The following is a 24333-nucleotide window of genomic DNA, read 5'->3' on the forward strand; positions in this document are numbered from 1 at the left end:
TCAATAGCAAAATTATAATATATTAATAGCAACATCACCATAGAATAAAGGCTTGGGAGGGCGACTGATCTTCCAGAATCTGAAGGTTGGCATTCACTGTTCATGAACTCAGCGGACGGCAGTGCCTTCAGAACTTAACTTGCGGCAAGAAAGACCAGGGTTAGTTGCAGGGAATCACTTTCCAAGCAGGACCACTGTAAATGCTGAACCTGGCCCCCGAGGTCGCGTGGAGCCTCCCTTCCTGAGTGAGGTCTTTGGAAATAAGGCTGGTGGCTTTGGACATAAGGCTGCTGTGATCGTGCTTTCACCGAGTTCAGTCTCCTGGCAGTTTGGCCATTGACACAATTTTCTGGCCTTTGCAGAGGTCGCTTCTGATATGTTCCTGGAGGAGTCTTCTATGAGGAGTGGCCGTGACCAGTGCCCAGCCGCCCCGGAGGACACGGTGCAGCCAGGCCTCTGCCTGGCAAATGGCCAGGCGCAGGGTCAGTCAGGACCATGGACGGCCAAGAGCCTGTTGACAATCTCCGGATTTTTGCTGTGCCTTCCCTGTTCCCCCCGCTGCACACTCTGGGAGGAGGCCCTCGTGTCGATGGAGACAGGGCAGGTGGGATCTCAGTGAAGCTCAGTGGAGAACCCTGTACTAGCACCGCCCTGCACGAAGTCCAACCCATATATTTGTGGATGGAAGGCCTCCTTTGTTGGCTCTAACGCTGAACCTCTACCGCACGGCTGCAGTATCGACTCAGGCCATAGAGGGCGCCACCTCTGGAGGCAGTGAGATGAGGCGAGAAAACATTGATGAAAACAAGTGTGTGTGAAACCACCTAAGTCCACCACGCCAGCCTCTGTTTTGTGGGCTGCAGCTCACCACCCAGCTTGGCAGCTTTGGACCTTCCCTCAGCTTTGTCACCGGCTTTGCAGGCATCCTGGGCTGCCTCTCTTTATTCTGTGGCATCTGAAGTTCGGACAGGGAAGCCCGTGGGAAGCTGCCTCATCTGCTCCAGGGAAACGGGCAGAGGGTCGTCCCACCCCTCTGAGATGAGGGGTCTTGTCCCCACACTGTGGGGGTGGGGGGCTGGGCAGCAGGACCATTTCACAGCCTTCCTCGGGTCTTCACTGTGGTGTGGCTTTCGTAGTTTGAAATATCTCCCCAGAAAGACAGAGACAAACAGGCACGGGCCCAGGTACAGAAGGGCCTAGAATTAATGTGGACAGTATCTGGATGACCTATCCTCGGGTGTCTTGGTCCCTGCTCTAGTGCTTGAGTGTGGTAACTGGAGGGGACCAGCTGGCTGAACTTCCCAACATGGCAGCTCCCCAGTGGCCTCTGGGGGCAGGAAGGAGGGTCTGAGAGCAGGGGAGCCGGCCCCTCTTGGGTTCTGTGCTGATGCTGAACCCAGATGCAAAGGGGGCTACAGCCAGGCTCCCCCATTCCCTGGCCCACCCAGCCCACTCCCTCCTTTCTCTGGATAGATACCCCTTATCTCTCCACTTAGGACCCCCATTCCCTCCCCACAGGACTGGTCAAGGCTGCCTCGGAGGCACCCTCTCTGGAGGACCCAGCACTGAGGGGCACGTGGGCATGTGGGTCCCTCCCAAGGAGGCAGTGTAGACCCCGCCCTGCAGCTCTGTGCCCACCCAGCCCAGGAGCACAGTAAGCCTGAGTGGGAGCCTTTGGGAGGAGGCAGGGAAGGCAAATGGTGACTGGGGTTGTTTTCTTATTTAAAAAACAAAAAGGAAATGACATATGAACATTAGTAAATACAGGCAGGCATGGAAGGGCAGGTCCACGCTCTGGAGCCGGAGGTGCTAGGCCAAGGGCCAAGGCTCAGATGAGGCGCTCAGATGAGGCCCGCGGCCTTCTCCTGCACGTTGTACTCCTTGTTCTTCTTCACCCGCCAGCTGATGAAGAAGAGCAGCAGCGTGCCCAGCACCTTGTAGCCCACCTGCAGGCCCAGATACCTGTGGGCAGGAGGACACAGGACGGGTGAGGGGCTGTGGAGGCTCTGTAGCCTGCGCCCCAGGGCCAACAGGAAGAGCAGAGTCATTCTCACAGTGGCCCAGGGAATGTGTCCTCACGACTCAGGTAAGGCTCTGTTACCACCTAGGTCAGTGGTTCTCAACCTCCTGGCCCTTTAAATACAGTTCCTCATGTTGTGACCCAACCATAAAATTATTTTCGTTGCTACTTCATAACTGTAATGTTGCTACTATTATGAATCTTAATGTAAATATCTGATATGCAGGATGGTCTTAGGCGACCCCTGTGAAAGGGTCGTTTGACCGCCAAAGGGGTCTCGACCCACAGGTTGAGAACCACTGACCTAGGTGTTGACCATTTTCCCCATTCCTTTGATCCACAAGGGTACAAACCTCCCTGTGAGTAGGCTGAGCCTCATCCAGTGGCCCTGTCCTTGCACCGCCGCCCCCTAGAGGGCCAAAGGAACACTGCAGCCCAGCCAGCCCTGAGGGTCCTGTCCTCCCAGCAAGCCAGAAGAAGGGCACCTTCTCACTGCCCTCCTGGTCCACCCTCTCCTGGCCTTCTATTTCACTCAACACCGTTCCCAGACCCACCCAGCCCCCTCAAGCCCACTCTCCTCCCTGTTTCTGGTCTGTGTGATGATGGCAGCAGGTGAGGGGGCTGGAAGGGGTACAGAACTCAGCAGCACTTGTAGCTGGGCTCAGACCCATGGAGGCAGGTTGGACCCGCCTGCCCTTGACCTCTTCTAGGAGCTGTGATGGGGCCACCTCTGTGTGAGCAGTGACAGGCTGGCCTGGCATCACCATTCCAGTCTCAGCCTCTCCCTTGGACTCCAACCATCCCCTTTCTCTTGGACACACTTCTTTCTGCTGCTGTCCCTCTCAAGGGCCTTGGGGATCCCAGGTTGGGGGGTCACATCAGAGTAGCCCCAAGTCTTGTGACTTGGTTGGCTCTCTGCAAGCCCTGAGATGCCCATCACCGGTGGCCCCAGCTCCCTGACTATGGCAGCTGCCCTCTGGTCTTTTCCCTCGGAAGCCTGACAGCCCCCACAACAGCCACCAGAACAGATGACGGCCCTTTGTTCAGGCCTGGGGCCTGGCCTCCTTGACACACGACATCCCAGACCTCACCTGTCTCGGAGAGCGTCGTTGTTGTAGTAGGCGCAGGCCCCTCGCCGCCCTGAGCACTGCAAGTTCCACCGGATGCAGGAGTAGTCGATGGTGAGGCCGTAGAGGGCTGGAGAGGGCAGCCAGGCTGGCATCAACAGGAAGAGAGTTCAGAGAGCTCAGGTCACATGGAGCTGCCGGCAGAGATGCCTGGCAGGGTTGGGAGCCAGCCCCCCCACACCCTTGTATGTTACAGGTGTGAGTACAGCTCTAGGAATCACTGTAACCTTGGGAAGCAGAGTAGCTTTCTGTGAAGCTGGTTCATGCTTCAGCATCTGAGCACCTCACCCAATCTCAGTCAGTGAGGGCCGGCCCAGGAGGTCACACCCCGACACTCCCCAGAATGATAATGATAATGGAAGGCGCTGCAGTGCCAAGTGGGTAAGAATGCGCAGAGGCTCTGTGAAGCTCAGCGTTTGAGGTCAGAAAGTACCCTCGGTGGTAACTGAAGTCCCTCCACTGCAGTTGCCATACTCCCCCCTGCAGTGCTCACCCGCTAGGTCCTACCAGTGGTTCTCAACCTTCCTAATGCCACGACCCTTTAATATAGTTCCTCATGTTGTGGTGACCCCCAACCATAAAATTATTTTTGTTGCTACTTCATAACTGTAATGTTGCTACTGTTATGAATCGTAATGTAAATATCTGATATGCTGTAAGTGTTTTCCGATGGTCACGACCCACAGGTTGAGAACCGCTGTACCAGTTGAACCCGGTCCCTTTCCTTCCTTAGCCTGCAAGGCTCTCTGTATTAGTGCCTCATTTATCTAGTGCCCGGATGTGTTTAGAAGGGACAGTTCAGCGTAAACAGTCTGGGGATGAGCCTGCAGTGTGGGGTGAGACCCACGCACGTCCCTGCTCCGGTCCGTGCACCGCGGAGGGCTGGTGTGTGCCCTGCTCTGGAAGGCAGCTCGCCCTCCTGTGGGCACTACTGATCACGTGTGCACTGCCCCATTTCTCCACGGGCTCTGGGCTGCTCGCACTGGACCCCACATGCACCGAGGAACATTTGTGAATGGCAGTGGGAGTGAATTTTGTGAAACGGGAGGGAAACCAGGGCTGAGCTCAGCTGCCATTCTGGCTGGGACAGAAATGCAAGGTTGTGTTCTGATGGTGAGTTCTCAGAGAGAGGTTATTAAAAAAAATACCCGCTTTCAATTCTCTATTAGGTATGCTCAGTTGTGTCTGCTTTTCCCTTTTCTTACATAATTTAGTTGGGAATGAACGCCATAGATGGACTCTTTCTTAACCACAAGTACCAAGGAAACTGCCCATATAGTGTTTTGGCATTTGGGGTTGTATTGATCATGCACGGCTTCTCTCTACAACAGAGATGAGAGAGGACTTCCCCATCCCTGCCCTGCACCCCATTGCCCACAGATGTCCCGAGGCCATGCCCCCGGAAGGGGGTGTCTCAGACACTTACCCAGCAGGCGCATTAGCAAGAACTGTACCCCAATGGCAAAGGACTTTTCTTCCTGGTTCACCACGCTGAAAAGGAAAACAGGACATGAGCAGAGGACTCTAGCCGTGCCTCCCCTCAGTCAGGGGCAGCCAGCCTCCGTCAGAACCTGCCCTCATGCAGCCCGATGAGCCACTGGCAGGCTGGATCCCCCGCAGCCCATGCTTCTGTCCTTGTTATCAATGGTTCTCAAAGCTGGATCGCTGGACCAGCAGTATCAGCATCATTGCGAACTTGTTAGAAATTCATATTCTCAGGCCCCACCCCAGACCTAAGAATCAGACGCCCTGGAGGGGGACCCTCTCCTCATCATGGCCACCCACAGATCTTTCTCGGGGTTAGAGCGTCTACCGTGGTCCATCTGACTTGGGGTGCAAGGAGGGAACCCCTACAAGGGCCTTAGGTGAAAGTGGCGGTCCTGGGAATGCACTGGATGGGGAGTGGTGGAAAAGAGGGGGACGATGGTGTTAGGAGAAGCAATATGCCGTGAGCTCTGAGAATCCCTACACGTTCTTAAGGACCTACACACACTCCTGACTGCTCTTGTCCCGGACCACTTCTCAGGGTCATGGTTGCAAGGCGCAACCTTGAAGGACGAGGTAAAACCTCCTAGACCCATGGTCGGCAAACCATGGCTCGCGAGCCACATGCGGCTCTTTGGCCCCTTGAGTGTGGCTCTTCCACAAAATACCACGTGTGGGTGCGCACGTACAGTGCGATTGAAACTTCGTGGCCCATGCGCAGAAGTCGGTATTTTGTGGAAGAGGCACACTCAAGGGGCCAAAGAGCCGCATGTGGCTCGAGAGCCGCGGTTTGCCGACCCGCAGTTTGCTGACCAGTGCCCTAGACCAAGAGCAGGCTTGGTCTATAGAAGCGGTGGCTCTCCCAAGAGCAGCGTTCCTCAGCTGTGACATAAACCCACTGCATGTGACACATACACCTGAGCCCCTCCATGTCACCCCCTAGGACTTGAGGGGCAAGGATGGATGATGCAGCATGAGGTCCATGCTGCTTGCTGTGCTATGAGTAGCAAAGTCCTTTCCCTTTGACCCCGAGTCTCCTGTCTTCTGCCAGCATCCTTGAAACAGTAGCAGAAACAGGAACTCAGTAGTTGGCAAGTGAACTTGTAAAGAGGGCAAAACCCCAGATCCTGACAAGTGGCTGCTTCTGCTTCTTCCTTAGCTCCTAGGCTTTTGGGGAAAATAGGTCATTGGTACCTCGCTAGCTATTATTATTATTATTATTATTAGGTTAATAGTGATAATTAGCCAATATGCAGAGCACCTTGTATTTACAAAGGAATTTACCATATAATCCTGACACCAATCCTTTGAGGTCAACATCATTAACCTCCTTCCATACATGAGGAAATTGAGACTCAGCGAAGTTGGCAACACCTAAGGACATCCAACCAGTGTATGGCAGAGCTGGGCCTTGGGCCCTGGACCCCAGTATGTAAATCCCCTGGTTTTCCCTCTCTGCTTGTGAGGCAGGTGAGGACAGGAGGGAGGCAGGCCGGGGTGGGTTAGGTGAACTTGGTTGGAAAGTTTTCTCCTTTGCAGAGAGTGAGGCGAGGAAAGGGCCATTCCCTGTCCAAACCTCAGAGACATTTAGCTGCCACTATAATGGGACACCTCTGCCCTCCCCTCCTGCCTTGGCCAGCCTCCCCCTTCTGACCTGAGGACTCAGTTTTGGCTCCAGGCACACTAGACTTTTATCATTCCCATCTTTTCCCATAGCCCTCATCTATCTCTGGAACTTTCCTGATTTTCCATCCCCGATTTCTTATGTCCAACTGAATTCGCCTCCCTCCTCTCAGTTCTCTCAGGATTTAAAAATAAGTGAATCTCCAGGTATTTCCACAGCGTGGAGTCAGGCAGCCTGGATTTACCATGTGGCTCAGCTGTTCCTGGCTCTGCCTTCCTGGGTTAGTGGTCTCCCATGTGCAGAATGGAAGTGCTCACAGAGCTGGGGGAGGAGGCGACGCAGCAAGGAGATTTGTGGGGCCCTGGCACTGTCGTGTGAGCATCACCTCCCCATTTCCCCCAAAGAACATTGTACATCATGTTCAAAGGCCTCTGAGGAGCTGGGAAGGGAGGAGAGATCAGTGGTCATCTGGGCACAAAGAAAAGGCAAACGCGGGGAAGGAGAGGTGCACTCACCGCAGAACCATCATGTAGAGGGGATTGTGGGAGATGCAGGCGATGAGGGACACGAAGGAGATGAGGAAGATGGACGGGAGCAGGAAGTGGGCGCAGGGGATGGGGCACGATCCTGACTTTGCTGAAGCAGATCCCCCGGTCACACAGCTGCAATTCAAATAGATCTTGAAAAAGGAGAGGCAAAAAGAGAAAACGTCATTACTTTGCTTGCACACACATCAAACACCTGCCCCAGCTCTTGCCAGACAGTCCCTCAGGTTTCAACCCCTCTGCCTTCTGGGTCCCCTGAGGAGCTGGGTGGGGCTGGATTCAGAGGCTGGAGAGGTCAGCTGAGGGTTTCAAGGTGCCCCATGGACCCCACCCCTGACCCCTGTCCAGTGTGGGCTGGGCTCCTCCAGCAGGTGCACCCGCATCCGTATATGCAGGATTCCACTGCCAGGCAAGGCCCACCTGGTTTGGGACCAGGGACTGGGAGGGCTCTTCTCTGGGCCAGGCTATCCCATGCCCAGCAGCCGTGGCTTTGTGGGTTGTTGTTTATGCTGTGTGTGTGTTCATTGCAGGGAGGCTTAGGACGGTATAAACAGGGGGAGACAACAGAGAACACACAATAGAATCCACTAAGCTCTTCATCTGTCAGGCTTTTGCCAGAGAGGAATTCCTCCTGTCTGTACAGGCTGGGAAGGAAGTCCCGTCTCAAGCCGGCAAGCCCATATGGTCAACACTATTGTACAACTGAGCCACTGCACACGTGGTCTTTACTCCCCGCCTTGCAGTGTCTGACGGACTAGCCTATGACCATTTTCTTATAACTTACTTTTTTTTTCTTGATATTATGCTAAGGGATGATGATTTATACTATTTGAAACTTGTCAGGATTCTTTCTGGAAGTAGGTGAGTCAGAGGTAAGTAAATGAAAACAAGGAAACCACAGAGGCCACCACAGACTCCTCCGGCTAGAAGGCAGCTGAGAGAACATCTTGTCCAAGCTCCTTGTCCCCGCTCTGCCTGAGGCTCACGCACCTCTGCCCACAGAGGTGGCCGTGGAAGCAGCCTCCCTTATCCTTACAGAGGAGGATGGGAAGTGGGGGCTAGCCTTGCCCATGACCTCCACACAGGCTTAGGGGCAGAAGGTGCGTTCCACTCCTTAGGGGAACTGCACCTCTGGGTCCCCATTGCTCTTAGGAAAAAGAACACCCAACTCCTAAACCTGGCCTGTCCGGTTCTGGCCCCTGCCTGCTCCCTGGCCTGGCACCAACCTTGGCATCTCTCATTTCTCCTACATCCAGCTCAGCCATGCCCTGGGGCTTGGTGCTTGCTGTTCCTTTAGTGCAAATACTTCACCCTCAGGTCTTCGTAGGGTTTTCTTCTGGTGGTTGAGTTCTAATGTCACCTCCTTGGGGAGGCCCTCAGGCACACTCTGTCCATTAACTCTCTTGATGGCATGAGCTACTTTCTAAAACGATCTTGTGCATTTATTTGATAGAATTCAAACTCCATGAGAACAGGAACCTTGTCGGATGGGTTCACCACTAAATCCTCAGCACGCATGGCTGTGCCAGGTGTCCATTGTTTGTTGAAAAACTGAACAGATGACTCAAGTTAGTTTGCTGCTGGCTGATCCTAGAAGGCCAGGAGCCCTAGCCGTCAGAGGGCTGATAGGACCTCACTAAGTGAACTACCGAATGTGGGTTACATGTGTGGAAGGCTGGTGGCCAGGAGGTACATGACCTTGAGCAGCTGTGCCTCCAGAATGAGACAGGGTCCTGGGTTCTAAAGTCAGATCTGACCCTAAATAACTGCATGACTTCAGGCCAGTTGTGTGACCACACCTAGGAGCTGAGGGGGTGAACCTAATGCCCTTGATCGCTGCTTCCAACTCTAACCTTCCAGGGCCACATCCCAGAGGACCCTGTGTCCTTGACTTATCTGGGCCTGGTCCATGTTGGCTCTCCAACAGGGCCAGGACGCAGGACCCAAAGACGCCCATTAGGACCCGCCAGGATGAGATTGGGAGGTCTCCGCTGAAGGAGTGCTCCGGCTGGTTTCTACTGCGAGCCACAGGAATGTGCATTTGTTGAATATTGGCCAATCTTTCATTGACTTTAGGCTGCAGGCATCTGGTCATGACCTTAGGGAAGGGGAGGTAAAGAGAGGGCGGGTGTGGCCTGGAGGCGAGGATGGGGCAATGAGGATGGTGTGGGTGGTGCCCTGCTCATCCCAGAGCCCAGGTGCAGTATGAGGGCACACACTGAGCTCAGGGACCCGGTGGGGCTCCTCCTGCCCTTACCCGTTGCTTGGAGGCTAAGGTGCTGACGTTGATGTGCCTGCAGCCAGCGTGGCACGGGGAGAGGTACTCTACCCCATTGTCTCCACAGACCGGGTGGAAGATGGAGTTCGGGCACGAGCAGTCCCTACGGCAGGCAGGAGGCTGCGGGTGTATAGAACTTGATGTGCTGCCAGGAAAACAGGAAACAGGGACTCAAACAAAGCAAGGCCAGAGAAACATCTCTCCACTCCGGCCCAGCGCGAGTGCTCGCCCGGCTGGTGCGCTATGCCCCTCGGTGCGTCTGGGGCCAGCAACACCATGAATTACGCCTGTTGGGGCCAGCTGCGAGTCAGAAAGGCTCCGCTAGCAAACCCTCCCTCCCCAACCCCCCCACTGCAGAAGCGCTCAAGACAAACAACCAAGCAGGACTCTGATGGGAGAGAGTGCAGATGCTGCACAAAAGTCACGGGCAACGTTTCCCTTCCCTTCTCCTCCACCTGGGCTCAGGCAGAGGGACAGGCGGGGCTCCTTGAAGCGATCTGGGGTCTACCTGGTTCCTGTCCCTTGGTCTATGTCAGCGGTTCTCAACCTGTGGGCCGCGACCCCTTTGGGGGTCGAACGACCCTTTCACAGGGGTCGCCTAAGACCATCGGAAAACACATATATAATTACATATTGTTTTTGTGATTAATCACTATGCTTTAATTATGTTCAATTTGTAACAATGAAATTGGGGGGCACCACAACATGAGGAACTGTATTAAAGGGTCGCGGCATTAGGAAGGTTGAGAACCACTGGTCTATGTAGATTTTGCCCTCCATCCTCCTGAGCCTCAAACAAGGAGATTTCACTGGATGATCTCACCATTCCCGCCATTCCTCCTACCCGATATTCATGATCTTCTTTAGGGAGGGCTGGGGTAGGGTTGACAAACCACAGTCCAGAGCTTTGCTCAAATAATTATACTAAGGATGTTAACATGAACGGGGCCTCTCTTATGCGCCAGGCACTGTGCCCAGGGGTTTGTCACGCACGTCATCACAATAATTCTATAATTACTATGCTCCTTTTATGGATAAAAACACTGAAGATTTGAAGATTAGATAAGTAACTTTCCCCAACTAGTAAGGGCTGCGTCAGAGCGGATGACAAAACCCGCTAACTCCCAGTGAAGACACCCAAAGGCCCAGGGCCTTCTCAGCTTCTCTCAATCCACAGTCAGCCTGCAGAAGACCAATACAAACCAGAGGTTTCCCATCCTGAGTAACCACACCCCTGCTCTCCTTCCCCCACCAAAGACAGAAGAGGTTATTTCAAAGAGAGAGACAGAGAAAGCACCGAGGCTGAAAGGTACGGCGTCTCCCAATGTTGTAACCTCATTAGGCAAAATTTAAAAGAAGAGGTGCTTGAAAGATAGCACCCAGGAAAAAGCTAAAAGCTCCCTTCACAAGCCTCTAAAGTTCTTTCTGAACCTGAAGCCAGACTTAAAACTTAGGACCATGTTGCTTTCTGCAAACGGACAGGTATACTTCACCTGCCCTCATTTTAAAAGTCTGCCCTCACTTTCATGGTTCTTTTCCGCATCTTTCCAAGTCTCCTTCTCTCATCTTTCTTCAGCAGCTCAGTGAGACTCTACTTCTGGCTGGCACCGAGCTGATGCCAAACATAGCTCATTTCTTGGTTCCTGAGGCTCACAGCCCTACAGAGTCACCCTGAAACCAAACTAATTAGTTTTTGGTGTTTCTTAAAAAAACAGAATCTTAACCCTGACTACTGGTGGCCCCGTAAGACCCTCTGACTTCTTATAATTCAGCATTGTATTCAAGGACCTGATTTTCTAAGTATCCGCATAAGAGATTAGGTCAAGGAGTGATAGAGAGAAGAGAGCTGAGAAGGTAGAAAGGAAGAGATATGGCAGCCAGACCCAGGCTCTGGCCTTTAGCAAAGGGTATCGTCTCACCCCTCATTCCCGTTACCTAGGTGGGTAGACCTCCGCCACGACTGGGGTGGAGCATCCCATGAAGAAGAGGGGGGCACATAGGATAATGGAGATGGTCAGGATGGTGGTAGCCAGGCGGGGGATGGTTTGCAGAGAGAACACAAAACGCTTCATGAGGATTCCTCCAAACAGCATCCCCAAGGCCGCGGCGGGGAGGTTCACAGCACCTGAAGAGAGAGAGAGAGAGAGAAGCGGGTCAGTGTGGGCAGGCACACCGAGCACAAACAAGGGGCACAACTTCCCGAAGGAGCACTGGAGATGTCCCATGACAGTAGCAATACCTGACATTCATTGAGCATTCGCTGTGTGCCAGGCACACCCACAGAGTTACCTTGACCCAGAGGGTTACCCTGCCTGTGCAAAGAATAAAGAAAGAAGTAGGGCCTTGTGTCCAGAAGGATGTGGGTGGAATGTGCATTTATTTAGTGCCTTTCATTGCCTGACCGCTCACTGCATCCTAACTGTGACCACACAAGGTTAGCCAGGCTCTGGTGGTGCCCCCTGCCTGCTAGTCAGAGGCCTAAGCTAGAGAAGTCAAGTCACATCCAAGGGCCCCACAGGGGTCGGCGTTCGCACCCTGACCTCCTTGCCTCATCTATATAGTCCAACGCACCTGTGGACTGAGCCCAGTAATTCACTTGGATACTTGGTGGGACCACATCAGTGCCTCTCAACCTCACTGGCAAACAAACTCAATGCTGAGTCCCACCCAGAGACTCTGCTATATTGTGGGTGGGGGTGGGGCTGGGCATCTGTATTATTTAAAGCTCCCAGGAGAGCCTGAAGTGCAGCCAGAGCCCAGAATCCCTGGGTCACATACTCCCTACCAAGCAAATGTATTCAAGTCCCTGAGAAGAAGGAACAGAACCAGGAGCATTTTACCTGAAACTGATGCTCTCTCTTTCCCCTGCTGCCCCTACTGTCTCAGGGCCTCTGGGAGGCTGTCAGGCCTCCAGCCCCTGATGGGGAGGAAGGCAGCTCCCGCCCCCACCCACTCCTGCCTGGAATGACAGGGTCTCAGCAGTTTGTTGAGAGCACTCTAGATTGCCAAGCAAGAAAATTGTCCTTAAACGTCTTTGTCTTGGGCAAGTCCTCCTCTGGCTCCTGTCTGTGTCTGGTCTGGCCGGGACTCACCGATGAGGAAGTTGGCATAGGCCGTGGAGGCACCATACTGCTTCTCCAGGAACTTGTTGAGGAATGTGGAGAGGCCGGCGATGACGGAGGAGAAGGTGCACTGAGCCAGGACCACGAGCATGAAAAGAGGGTTCATGAGGAGCCTCAGGAAGATGCGGGGAAACCCTGCAAATAGACCACCATCAGGGGCCAGGCCTTCATGGGCCACAGTCGTCAGAGTACTGGGAGCCCAGCCACTGCTCTTCCTCCTCCCTCCAGACCATGCTCCTGTCTTCCTCAGGGCAGAGTCTGAGGCACTGAGGAGTTCATTGGCCCGGCCAGGGCCACACAGCCTCTCAGACCCCCCACTCAACATACTCATGGGTAAAATATAATAAGAATATGGCCTGCCAGTGTGGCCCAGTTGGTTGAGCTTCGTTCCATGCATCAGGAGGTCATTGGTTTGATTCCCGGACAGGGCACATGCCCGGGTTGCAGGTGTGATCTCTAATAGGGGGCGTGCACAAGGCAGCCAATTGATGTTTCTCTCTCATCAATGTTTCTCTCTCTCTCTCTCTCTCTCTCTTCTCTCTGAAATCAATAAAAACATATTTAAAAATAAATAAATAAAAATAACGCGTCTGGAAGAAATCAAGTGTCGGGTAGATAGAAATAAGACTAACAGTGGGGACATTTACCTCCATGTAAAGGGAGGAGAGAGAAAAACATGGGGTGGAGCTAGCTCTGCTTGAATCTGTGTCTCCTAGCAGAACCCCTCCTGTGAGATGGGCCAATTATAGGCCACCTGTTCTTAATGCCCCTTATCATACACAATACCTCATGGGTTTGGGCACTCCCTGGTTGCCCCCCCACCAAGCCAGCCCACCCAGGGCTTTGCCGGGTCACTTACGTTTAATGAAATCCACCAGAGAGCTTCTTGGCTTGACCGTCATCTTCATCGCCTCGTCTGTCATGGCAGGAGATGTCTGAAGGCAGCAAAGGAAATCAGTGTTAATGGCCCAGGCTCCCTGCAGATCTGAGAAGCTGCAGCAAGTTAAGCAAGTTCTAAACTTGGTCATTCTCTATCCTGGCCATTCTGGTTTCCCCAGAATCCTGGGCCCTTGACCCTTCTGGTCTCAGAGGTTCAGGGCTGGGCAGCAGTGAGCTGCCCCAGGTGTGATGGGAGGGTGTCCAGAGAATGTCTCTTGAAAGAAATGCCACCTGCATTTAGTGAGCCCAGTGCTTTGGCTGCTGACCAGAATGCTGCCATGCCAATGCCTCCCAAGATAGCTTTGGGCATGTTATTTCATATATAACTTTCCTACAACTAATGCCCAAAAGGGTCTGACTGGATTTCACCCTTTGCCTGTCTGTCATGGCTACGTTTCTTCCCTGTCCTCAGATTCCAGGGGCTGTGGGCTTCTGAGACGCTCTAGTCTAGAATGTATGTTTCCAGCTCTGTTTTCCTGCCTCCTCTATGGAGTCCCTTCTTCCTTCTGGGCCCAGAGTTGAGTCCTGCTCAAAGCTCTGTCCTGGCCCTGTGCCTGAACTTTCTGTGCATACCCCCTCAGGGAACCTGCCTACCTCTTCCGAATGCATCCCAAGACTGGGCCAAGATCTCATACACCGCATTGCTGAGCGCTGAGCTCTGTGTCTGGCTCAAAACCTTGGTCTAATTGTAGCCCCTCTTCTCTTGCAATCCAGGTCACTGCTGAGTCCTTCTCAGCACCGCCGGCGAACACCTGTGCCCTTTGCTTTCCGAAGAATGTCTATGGCTGCCCTGGCCTCAGCCGTCATCCCCCGTCTCTGTACTGGCCTCATCAGGTTTCCAGTCTTCCTTCCTTCCTAAATCCCATCCTCAACCTAGCCACCATGTTGCCACCTGACTGGTAGCCCCATCACTGCAGTACCCCAGAACTCCATGGGATCAAAACAGGTTTTAGAACCATCAGCCCACCACCAAAGCCCATACCCAGACTTCTCATCTCTGTTTTCCATTCTCATCCTTCCCTGATTTTCCCCCCCAACAGACATGACTGAAAGATAGGTAGGAAGTCAATCTACTTAACTAAGATCTACTCCCAACCCACCCTCTCACTCAAGCATTAAGACTCCCTTCTTACTCAGTCCTTCAGGCATGATGGGCCCTATGAAATGCAAAAGTCAACTGCACCAGGTCACATATTCAGCTTTTATTTTTATCCCCGTTTAGATGAGCTCAGTGTTTCCCTAACTACATCCCTGGATGCTACCATGGGAAGGGCAGACTGATGGGATATTGTCTTTTGGAAATTCATCAGCACTCTTACCTCTCAAGGCCTCTGAGAAGTCCTGCATCATGAGACTCATTTAGATTTCACTCAGAAGTTGCTTAACTTGCTGCAGCTTCTCAGATCTGTTTATTTTCTACCCTCACCTCCCTTTCTTAAACTCCTATACCTAGAGTTATGAGCTTTCAGAACCTTACCTCCACTCCTCTGGTCATTGTGCGAGGAAAGAAGAAAAAGGGGAAGGAGGTGAAAATCAAGAAGGCCGAGGAAATGAGCAGGCCCAGCCACCAGGCTCCAATCCATCGGGGGTCTCCAGGGCTCAAGTTAATTAACGCTGAAGAGAAAGCAAAGGACGCAAGTGTTTGTTGAATGAATGCACGATCTCACCTTACTGAGAAGAAATTCTCTGATCAGGGGGATTTTCTCCCCACCATGGAGAAGAGGTAAAGCCATGAACTAGAACCTTGGTCAAGATGACATTCCCTATCCTGGCCATTCTGGTCTTCCCAGAAAATGGAGGCCACCGCACATGAAGCAGAGCATCAGCTAATCCCAGGCTGAAGGGATCATAACCTTGGCCTCACCTTATTTTACTCCCAATCCTTGGCAGTAACTCTCTTGAGGCTTACCATGGGCCAGACACTAGACCACATGCTCACGTCTATTATCCTGCTGGGTTCTCCCAGTAAGTCTGTGAGGGAGGGGCTATTCCACCCATTTCCAACCAATCAGGAAATTGAATCTTAGAGAGGTTAACCATGTCCTTGTCCAAGGTTAAGATTATTGATCGATTTCAAACCTATGTCTTCCTGGTGTCCAAATGTGAGCTCTAACCCACCGAAGACTCTTGCTGCCCAACTGTATTGCTCGCTAAGAAAGGAGGCCTCATAATCCTCAGAAGCCCGAGGAAACAACATCCACAGAGCGGGCTGCCTGGCCTCCAAAGGAGGTGCTTTCTCCTGGCAAGTCTCCACCCACATCTAAGAGTCTGCCATTGTGTTTCTCTTTGTAAGGGAACTACCTAGGCATGGAGGGAAGGAGAAGCAGCAGAATGGACCTCAGCCAAACAATGACAGGCATCCCTGGGCACTGTCCCTGGTGGACCAGGAGTTCAGTTGATATTCTTTTGGTCAACCAAGAGCCAGGAACCAATGCGGGCAGTGCCAGTGAAAGGGCAAAGATGACTTGACCCTGAGGCAGGAAGCTCCGCCTGGCTTTCCCCTTTGGTTTGAAGTACAGGCAGAGGACATCACGAAGATGACATCATGGTCTGATGGACCAGGAGACAGGACTCTGTGGGTTCTGGCAGCATGGCCGGGTTTAACACCTGCCCATATTCTTTGTGGGGTGGGCAGGCTCTTATCTGTGTGCCCGGCACAGGTAGAGGTGTTATTCCTGAGGGTCTGGCTCACACCTGCCTTCCAGCCACACCGTCTGGCTGGTGGGAATGATTTTAATACCACCACCAAGACAGGCAGCTGTGATGGCAACTTCCCTAGGTCTCAAGGTTTTCCTGCAGCTAACCTGAGTTGCAAACTTCCTGAAGGCAGAAAATGTGTGCTTTTTTTCAGCAGTGCACCCCGCTTCTTCCTAGAGTCCAACATGGGCCCTGGGAGGGGAGGCACACGCCATCTGCTCCGGGCTGTCTGAAAGACAGCAGGAGTGAGCACAGGAATGAGCAAGTGGCAGTGAGCATTTGCAATTGAAGCTTCACTTTCTGCCCTGATTGGCTGGGGGTGCGGTGGAGTGAGGGGTTGGGGGTGGGGGCAGGGAGACTGCTTCGTGAAATTGGCAATGGGATAGGCATCATCACACACACTCACCTGTGTCCACCCTGCCATAGTCCACAAAGATCTGCAGCATGACAGAGCCCAGCAGGTACCCAAAAGCCGGTCCAAATACGGAGATGGCAAATAAGATGGCTGTGAAGGAGAGCAGGGTAAAGAGGCTGAGGGGAGCTGAGAGGGTGTGACAGCCCCAGGCTCCTTCCCTAGCGAAGGATTCCTGAGATGTCACGCCATCTGTCCTCTGACCCTGACAAGTCCACACCTATGGCATTTCCCCCAGGCAGTGCTAGAACCACTCAAGATCCTAAGATGTGCAAAACCAAAGATGTTTCTCCTCCAGCCAGCTGCCAGAGAGATCCACTTATCAGGAGGGTAACGTCTCCTTGGCATTTAAAGATGCCAGCCCAGGGCAGTGCTGGAGGGCAAAGGTCTGTGCAGGGACCATGTTGGAAGTCCTGGCAGGAGTCTGTGAGGCCACAGAGCCAGTGGGTGTGGTCTGTTTGGTCTGGAGTACTCTAAGACCCTTTAGTTCAACCCCTCCTGTTGCAGATGGAGAGCTGAGGCTGCACCCATCGGAGCCAGGCCACACCCTTGAGGACGCTCAACATGGCTTATGCTAAGGGAAGGATTTGAGCAGTCAGATAGTCATCTATCTTCTCTGCATGTGCTTCTTTGGGGCCAACCTGTCCATAAGTGGGTGACTCGGAAAGACATGTGTGCCCCGGCCCAGGCCTGGAGGGCTTGACAGCACCAGTAGCTACTGCTGGTCAAGGAGCCTCCCTGTGCCTGACAGGGGTCTAAATGGTTACATACCTGACCTCATGTAACCCCACAGCTGCTCAGCACACAGATACTGTCAGCCCCATTCTGCAGGTGAGGAACCTGGGGCCCTGGGGCTCAGCCACTTGCACAGTTCCCATAGCTGATAGGTAACAGAACTGCCATTCAAACCAGGTCTGTCTGATCCCCAAACCTCTGCACTCGTTTGCTGTGTTGTGGGGCAAAGAGGGTTAAGACCTCAAATCAGCCCCTCAGAGCTTAAGTGTCAGATCAGGACCCGACCCCTCCCTGCAGCCCTCTTCGAGCCTGTGACTCACCGATGTACAGGGGCGAGTTGTTGGGCTCCGAGAAGTCGTCCACGTAGGAGATCCCAAACGGCTGAATGGGCACTGTCCCAATGCCTGCCAGCAGCTGGGCGACCACCATGAGACCCCACATGCTGCTGGTCTCCTTCCGGGTGTCCTGGGTGCTGTTGTGGCACTTACTGGGGGGCAGGTCCTGCCAATGCTTCTGACAGAGCTCGGTGTGGAGGAGGCTGCTGTTCCCTGCAATGAGAGTGCATGCCGGTCACCACCCAGTCTCCTGGCTCCACCGCTGGCCTCCAAGCCTGGCCTTTCCCCCAGGCCTTTGGGAGTCACTCTGGGAACAAAGGTGAGAGAAAGGTGAGAGGGTGGGAGAGGACTCTTCCTCTCATGGGCATCCGTTCTTTCTCCTCTATGGTCCAGGCAGGGAGCTGAGCACGGAGGGCCACCCAGGTGGAAATGGGGGATCCAAGGTAGAAACCCAGGCTTGCCAGCCTTCAGTGCCCTGAGCTCAGCCTCAGGTTAGGATGTGGTTCTCTTCCGAAGGCAGCGTCACCCTGGCCTGGGATGTGTGCAGCTGGGTCCTCCAGGGCCCTCACTCCTGGACAAAACACTGTATCACACTGGAGAGCCTCCTGCCAAAGGCATTTAACATCCTTCTGAAACCTGGGTGGTTCCCAAGATTCGGAGACCTTGGGAAGCTGGAAGGGACTGTAAGACCCTTTAGTTCAACCCCTCCAGTTGCAGATGGAGAGCTGAGGCTGCACCCATCGGAGCCAGGCCACACCATGAGACCCTCTGTGAGGGTCCCAGTGTGGTCTGTGGGCACCCTGCCACCTGTGGCTGTGGGGTCGTGGCCAGGCCGTTTGAAATCTGGCCCACAGTGAACAGTCAGCACTGTCAGCTCTCCAAGATCTTGAAGGTTCCTGAGGGCTCTTTTCCATGAGATGCATTTTCTTTCTGCCTTGTCTAGGCCAATGGCAACCACTCGCATTACTGACCTTACTCTGTGGGTTTTTTCATTTAGCACTAATGGGATTCAGTTTAATTCTCATTTGTGGTGCTCCCCGAGAGGGGAGAGCCCTGAACTAGGTGGGCATCAAAATCCCACACAGAGGAAAACAGGGCTGTGGACTAGACCTGCCTCTCACACTGGACTCTGCTCAGTGCTGTTGAGCTCGGGGCTGCTGGGGACCATGGTGCTGGGGGGAGGTCAGCCCTCCTCCTGGTGCTCTCCCCTCCCCCACATGCACATTCATCCAGCCTGGCCACATGGTTGCCTGTCCTCTCTACTGGTGTTTGCATAGGACACATTGGAAAACTGCTGGCCAAGGGTCCCTGACTGACCAGAAAGCAAAGGGGACAAAACTTCTGTCTGGTCAAGGGCATCCAAACTTGACACCAGCTGTGTGCAGAGAACAGAGCACCCGGAAGAATGACCAGCTCCCGGACTCTGGTTGGTGTCCCTCTGTGCCTTCTTCCTCTCACACCACACCCACTAGCCCACCTTTCCATGCAGAATTCAAATAGAAAGTGGTCCAACCTTACGGTGAGATGGGAGGCAGCCCCTTCAAATCAGGGTGGAGATGTAGTCTTATTAACATGGAAAGACGCTGTAACATCTGGTAGGTTCCCAAAAATAACTAGTGGTTTGGAAGAGTATGATCTCTAATTTAGAAAACTCATATGGACTAATAGAATATGCAGAAAAGAACTCAGGAAGACTAAGGCTTTCTTTGTGATGGGACTGTGGCGATGGTGATTGTGTGTGTGTGTGTGTGTGTGTGTGTGTGTGTGTGTTTGCCTCTGTATTTCCTAATTTATCTGTAAAGAACACACGATACTTTTAAAATAAAGCAACAGTAAAAGATGCTAATTAAAAAATGTCATCATTAGTAAATACAGCCAAAATTTAACAATGTCTTGTTCCATGACATTGCCCTTCTTTCTGGCTTAGGCCTTAAACCCGAGCTGTGTTTCTCTGTCCCCCCACCCCGTCCGTTCCCCTGTGGGGTGTTGAGCCTTCTCCAACTTACAGGCTCTACTGTAGAGACCCCAGTTCTAGCGCCAGGATTTTGAACATCCATTTATTTACAGGCCGACTCTGCCAAGGCTGTGACGGACACTGGCTCTTGCTCACAGCAGTGACTGGGCTACTTAAGTGGCTGGTTTAAGGCAGAGCTGGCGTTCGAACCCGAATGTGACCGACTCAACGTCCACAGTGAAGTCACATTTTGCAGGGACGGAGGAGCTGGGCCAGGGGGGATCTCCCGTTCCCTAGCCACATCAGACACATGGCTCTCTGACCTCCGCAGCTGGCTGGGACCTGACACCTACTTCCTCCCCAACAGAGGTGTCCTGGAAAGGGGCTGGCGACTGGGATTTTTGATGAAATCTGAGACAATGAGATGAAACAAACACACAGTATAGGGAGTCAAGGAATTGGTTTTAGTGAAAGAAGCCAGACACAGAAAGACAAATAGTGTATGATCTCATGTGTATGACTCTAAACTGTGGGCTGGTGTCACCTGCAAATGTTCTGAACTGAGTTGCCTGTCTCCGCTGTCTAGGTGTGTGACAGCACCTCCTCCTGCATGCTGTCAGGTAGGTGATGAGGTGCAGGGCCAGGTCTACGTTAGGTGCAAGAGTGGCTTAAAGACCGCCTGAAGGCAAATGGCCGTCCTGGGAAAGTGGCGCAAAGAACTGGCCCGTTCCCAGGTCAGCCACGGAGGGAGCACACCCAGGCCTGTCGGCAGCGTGGATGACGCCTGCCTCGCACGGGCAACGCCTGGACCTGGGGTCGGAAAAGACACCTGGACCAGATTTCATTCACTCTCGGTTGTTCGGTTTCTTGGCCCTATTTGACCGTGGGCAGGCACTCTGCTGGGGGAAAAGACATGGAGGTGACTGAGACAGGCCCAGGTGCTGACCTTACAAACCTTCAAGGTACCGAGGAGCACAGGTCATCAAAGAAGCAACCACACACACACAAAGAAGCAACCACAATATTGCCTGGTCCAATCCAAACCACAATGAGATATCACTTCACCCCCACCAGGATGGTTATTTAAAAAACCAAGTATTGGGTAAGATGTGGAGAAATCAGAGGCCTTGCACATTGCTGGTAGGAATGTAAAATGGTGCAGCCAACTGTGGAAAACAGTATGGCAGTTCCTAAAAAAAATAAAATAAAAAATTACCATATGATCCAGCATTTACACTTCCAGGCATAAGGCCAAAAGAACTGAGAGCCGGGACTTGAGCAGATATTTGTACACCAGTGTTCATTGCAGGATTATTCACAATAGCCAAAAGGTGGCAACAACCCAAGTGCCCGTCAACGGGTGAAAAGTCTAAACAAAATGTGATATATGCATCCAATGAAATATTATTGAGGCTTGTAAAAACAGAGGAATTCTGACACATGCTACATACAAAGTGGATGAACCTTGACGACATCACGCTAACTGAAATAAGCCAGATACAAAGGTACAAACACTGCATGATTCCACTTACACGAGGAACCCAGAATAGGCAAATTCATAGAGACAGAAAGTAGACTGGTGGTTGCCAGGGCTGGGGGTGGGGGTGGGGAAGGAGTAGAGGGTTAGGGTTTAATGGGTACACTTTCGGTCGGAAAAGATGAAAAAGTTCTGGAGATGGAAGGCAATAATGGTTGTACAACAGTGTGAATGTACTTCATGCCACTGAATTGTACACCTAAAAATAGTTAAAATGGCCCAGCTGGTGTGGCTCAGTGGTTGAACATCCACCCATGAACCAGGAGGTCATGGTTGGATTCCTGGTCAGGGCACATGCTGGGGTTGCGGGCTCGATCCCTAGCAGGGGGTGTGCAGGAGACAGCCAATGAATGATTCTCTCTCATCATCGATGTTTCTATTTCTCTCTTCCTTTCCCTTCTCTGAAATCAATAAAAATATATATTTTTAAAAAGTAAAAATAGTTAAAATGGTAAGTTTTATGTTATGCATATTTTATCACAATAAAAAAACCAGCTAGTATCACAGAGATGGGAGAGGACAGGGTGTCGGGGAGATGTGGGAGGGGCAGAAAACCCAGTGAAGTTGGGGAGAAGGTTTGGGAAAAGATTCCTGGAGAAAGTGGCCTTTGAGCTGAGAAGACTTAAAGGGAATAGCCAGAAGATCCGTGGTGAGGAGGAGAGAGGGACAGCATAAGGAGGGCTCGGAGATGTGAAAGGCACCCTCAATATCACAAAATGAAGTTCAGTGTGGTCAGCCTGAAACACAACTAGGGTGAGGCATGGCCACTCCTGGAGGGCCTGTGTGCCCTGGGAAGGGGCCTGAAAGAAAAACCCCAGATGGTGATGATCATGGGCAGCGGGGGGTCGGGGGTGGGGGGACAGCGCGATAAACACACTGGAAAGATTAAAGCCAGTTTCCAAGGCCCATGAATAAGGAGGGGAAATGACCCAGTCAAGAGACATTTCCATGGTAACACAGGTGATGCTGTGAATTGCAGGAGGGGCGGGGATGCTGGCCAGCTCTATGGCTGTGCGGGCTCCACAGCTGTGCACATGGTGATGCGCAGCCCAGAGCAGGTGTGTAAGATACAAAGGCCAGGCGTGTCCTAGGAGAGCAGGCACATGAGAATCAAAGGACCTGAGAATAAGTGTTGCTTTTAAGAATTCTAGTTCTTGCTTTTGCAGATTCTTATTATTAAATTCACATTTAAAAAAATATATATTTTATTGATTTTTTACAGAGAGGAAGGGAGAGGGATAGAGAGTTAGAAACATCGATGAGAGAGAAACATCGATCAGCTGCCTCCTGCATACTTCCTACTGGGGATGTGCCCGCAGCCAAGGTACATGCCCTTGACTGGAATTGAACCTGGGACCTTTCAGTCCACAGGCCAACGCTCTATCCACTGAGCCAAACGGGTTAGGGCTAAATTCACATTTATTAGATCATTGCTGTTGGCATCGCAGGCTAAATGTGTGTGTGTGTGTGTGTGTGTGTGTGTGTGTGTGACATTTAATAGTCATCGAAGATTGTGAAAATGTTGACTGGCTTATTAAGTCTTTTTTTTTTTTTTTTTTTAGAGAATTTTTATGAGTTTATTTGAGCCAACCAGCAACATATGCCAGCAAGCAAGAGCTCAAATGCTCCCGTCAGTCTTTTTTTTCCCTTATTAAGTCTTTACATGGTACACTGCATGGCTCACCAATGCCACAAAACCCTCATGAAATTTCATCTAATGAAGTGTCCAGGAGGTCCAACTCTCTAGAGATTGTTTAACTGTTATTATTTATTTTTAAAATGTCAGATTCCATACTTACCGCCTTTATTAAAAATATGTATTTTAGCCCTGGCTGGGTGACTCAGTTGATTGGAGCATTGTCCTGTATACAAAAGGTTGTGGGTTTGATTCCCAGTCAGAGCACATACCTAGTTTGCAGATTCTATCCCCAGTCTGGGTGCAACTGATCAATGTTTCTCTCTCACATCGATGTCTCTCCCTCTCTCTCTCTCTCTCTCTCTCTCTCTCTCTCAAATCAATTAATATCCTCAGGTATGTTTTTAAAACCAAAGGACTTGTATGCGTGCACATAAGCCTAACCAATGGACACAGACAACAGGGGGGTGAGAGCACCAGTGAGGGGGATTGGGGGGGTAATGGGAGGATGAGGACACATATGTAATACCTTAATCAATAAAGAAATTTTTTTAAAAAGGGTATATAAAAAATAATTAATTGCCCCAATTAAATCCAAGTCTACTGAGTTCCTCTTTGGCTATTCTGTATCCTATATTGCCAGAAGATCTCCCAGCAAACTCTCCTCCTTACGCCAGCCGTGAATGGGGCCAAATCCATCCCACATCAGCCTCTGACACGTCAACGGGAAAGGGCTTTAATCACCCACAGAGGGCGAGGCTCCTTTCCCCTGGGAGCCCTGTCCTCGAGGAGCAGCAGCTGGCTGTCCTGGAGGCAGGCGGCCCTGTAGCGAGGAAGAGCAGGGCTCAACAGTGGGTAGGTCCCGCTGCTCCCTGGCCTGATGTGGGGACAGGTACAGCCATACCTAAGAGATACTGTGTGTTTGGTGCCAGACCACCAGCACTAAAATGAGTATGGCAGTAACACTCGTTGTAAGCGTTTTGCTGGTGGAGGGTCTTGCCTTTACTTTGTAAAAAAATGCAACATCTGTGAAGCGCAATAAAGTGAAGTGCATTAAAATGAGCTCTGCCTGGATTTATGTCAGAGGCAGACACTGGCCTTCCCAAGAACTCAGGCCTGGGACTCCCTGCAGTGGAAGGCCGTGGCCAGATCACGCTGGTGAGAGCGGAGTTTTCTAGAATTTAGACCACTAACTGGGTCTTTCTCTTGAAAATAAGAGGACAGGGAGAGGTGAGTCCAAGGGCCAGAAGCAGGGGGAGAAAAAGATGTGTGTCAAGAGCCTGTCACAGAATTGGGGGGCTTTCCTCGGGAGCTTGGGCCCATGTGGAGGAAGAAAGAGCAACCTCTCCCCATTTCTCAAGCATTCCTGCAAAAACCTGGGGCCCAGCTACTCTCCACTGACTTATGGAAGCTCATCACCCTCCTCCTCAGAGGGGGCTTAGCTCTGACCTTCCCACCATGTAAACTAAGGGGAATGCCAGCCTGTTCCTGCCACCAGGCTGCACAGCCCGCCTGCCCACCCAAGGCCACCTGCCTCCATCGTGGAGGGCCCTGCGGAAGGGAGGGAGGGGAGTCTATTCATCAGCTGGATGTCAGTCTGTTGCTCATGTTCCCCGAGGCAGATTTCTGGAAGGCTCAAGTTCCTCAGAGCACATTCTTTTACCCGCAAGACACCAGAGGTCTGGCTGTGCCAGTTTTCACAGGCCTATGAAATGCTAAGTAGAAACAGGCTTGGACCTCTCCCCTCCCCCAGCTGCCCCAGCACCACCCCGGCTGCACCATGGCGTCAACCCTCTGACTCATCCTCCCACAATTTAAATATGCAGAATTTCAGTTCTGATTTCTGGACCCCTCAGGGGGTTTGGAAAGATAGGGAGGGGGTCACTT

General features: G+C 52.1%; 1 protein-coding gene across 1 annotated transcript in view; it reads right to left on the bottom strand.

Annotated features, from left to right (window-relative positions):
• SLCO2A1 (solute carrier organic anion transporter family member 2A1) overlaps positions 1-24333 on the bottom strand; it is a 66446-nt gene continuing 42113 nt past the window's right edge. Inside the window, exons 4-14 of the mRNA XM_070433433.1 lie at positions 17305-17532; positions 16244-16342; positions 14618-14754; positions 13061-13136; positions 12172-12336; positions 11015-11204; positions 9059-9224; positions 6772-6935; positions 4574-4638; positions 3112-3235; positions 1-1962 (exon numbers count right to left, since the gene is read on the bottom strand). Of these exons, the coding sequence (XP_070289534.1) occupies positions 1842-1962; positions 3112-3235; positions 4574-4638; positions 6772-6935; positions 9059-9224; positions 11015-11204; positions 12172-12336; positions 13061-13136; positions 14618-14754; positions 16244-16342; positions 17305-17532 (1535 nt within the window). The 3' untranslated portion in view covers positions 1-1841. The remainder of the gene's footprint in view (positions 1963-3111; positions 3236-4573; positions 4639-6771; positions 6936-9058; positions 9225-11014; positions 11205-12171; positions 12337-13060; positions 13137-14617; positions 14755-16243; positions 16343-17304; positions 17533-24333) is intronic.

This window comes from Myotis yumanensis, unplaced genomic scaffold, assembly GCF_028538775.1.
Source record: "Myotis yumanensis isolate MYYU_CA2020_CCGP unplaced genomic scaffold, mMyoYum1.0.hap1 SCAF_14, whole genome shotgun sequence".
NCBI lineage: Eukaryota > Metazoa > Chordata > Mammalia > Chiroptera > Vespertilionidae > Myotis > Myotis yumanensis.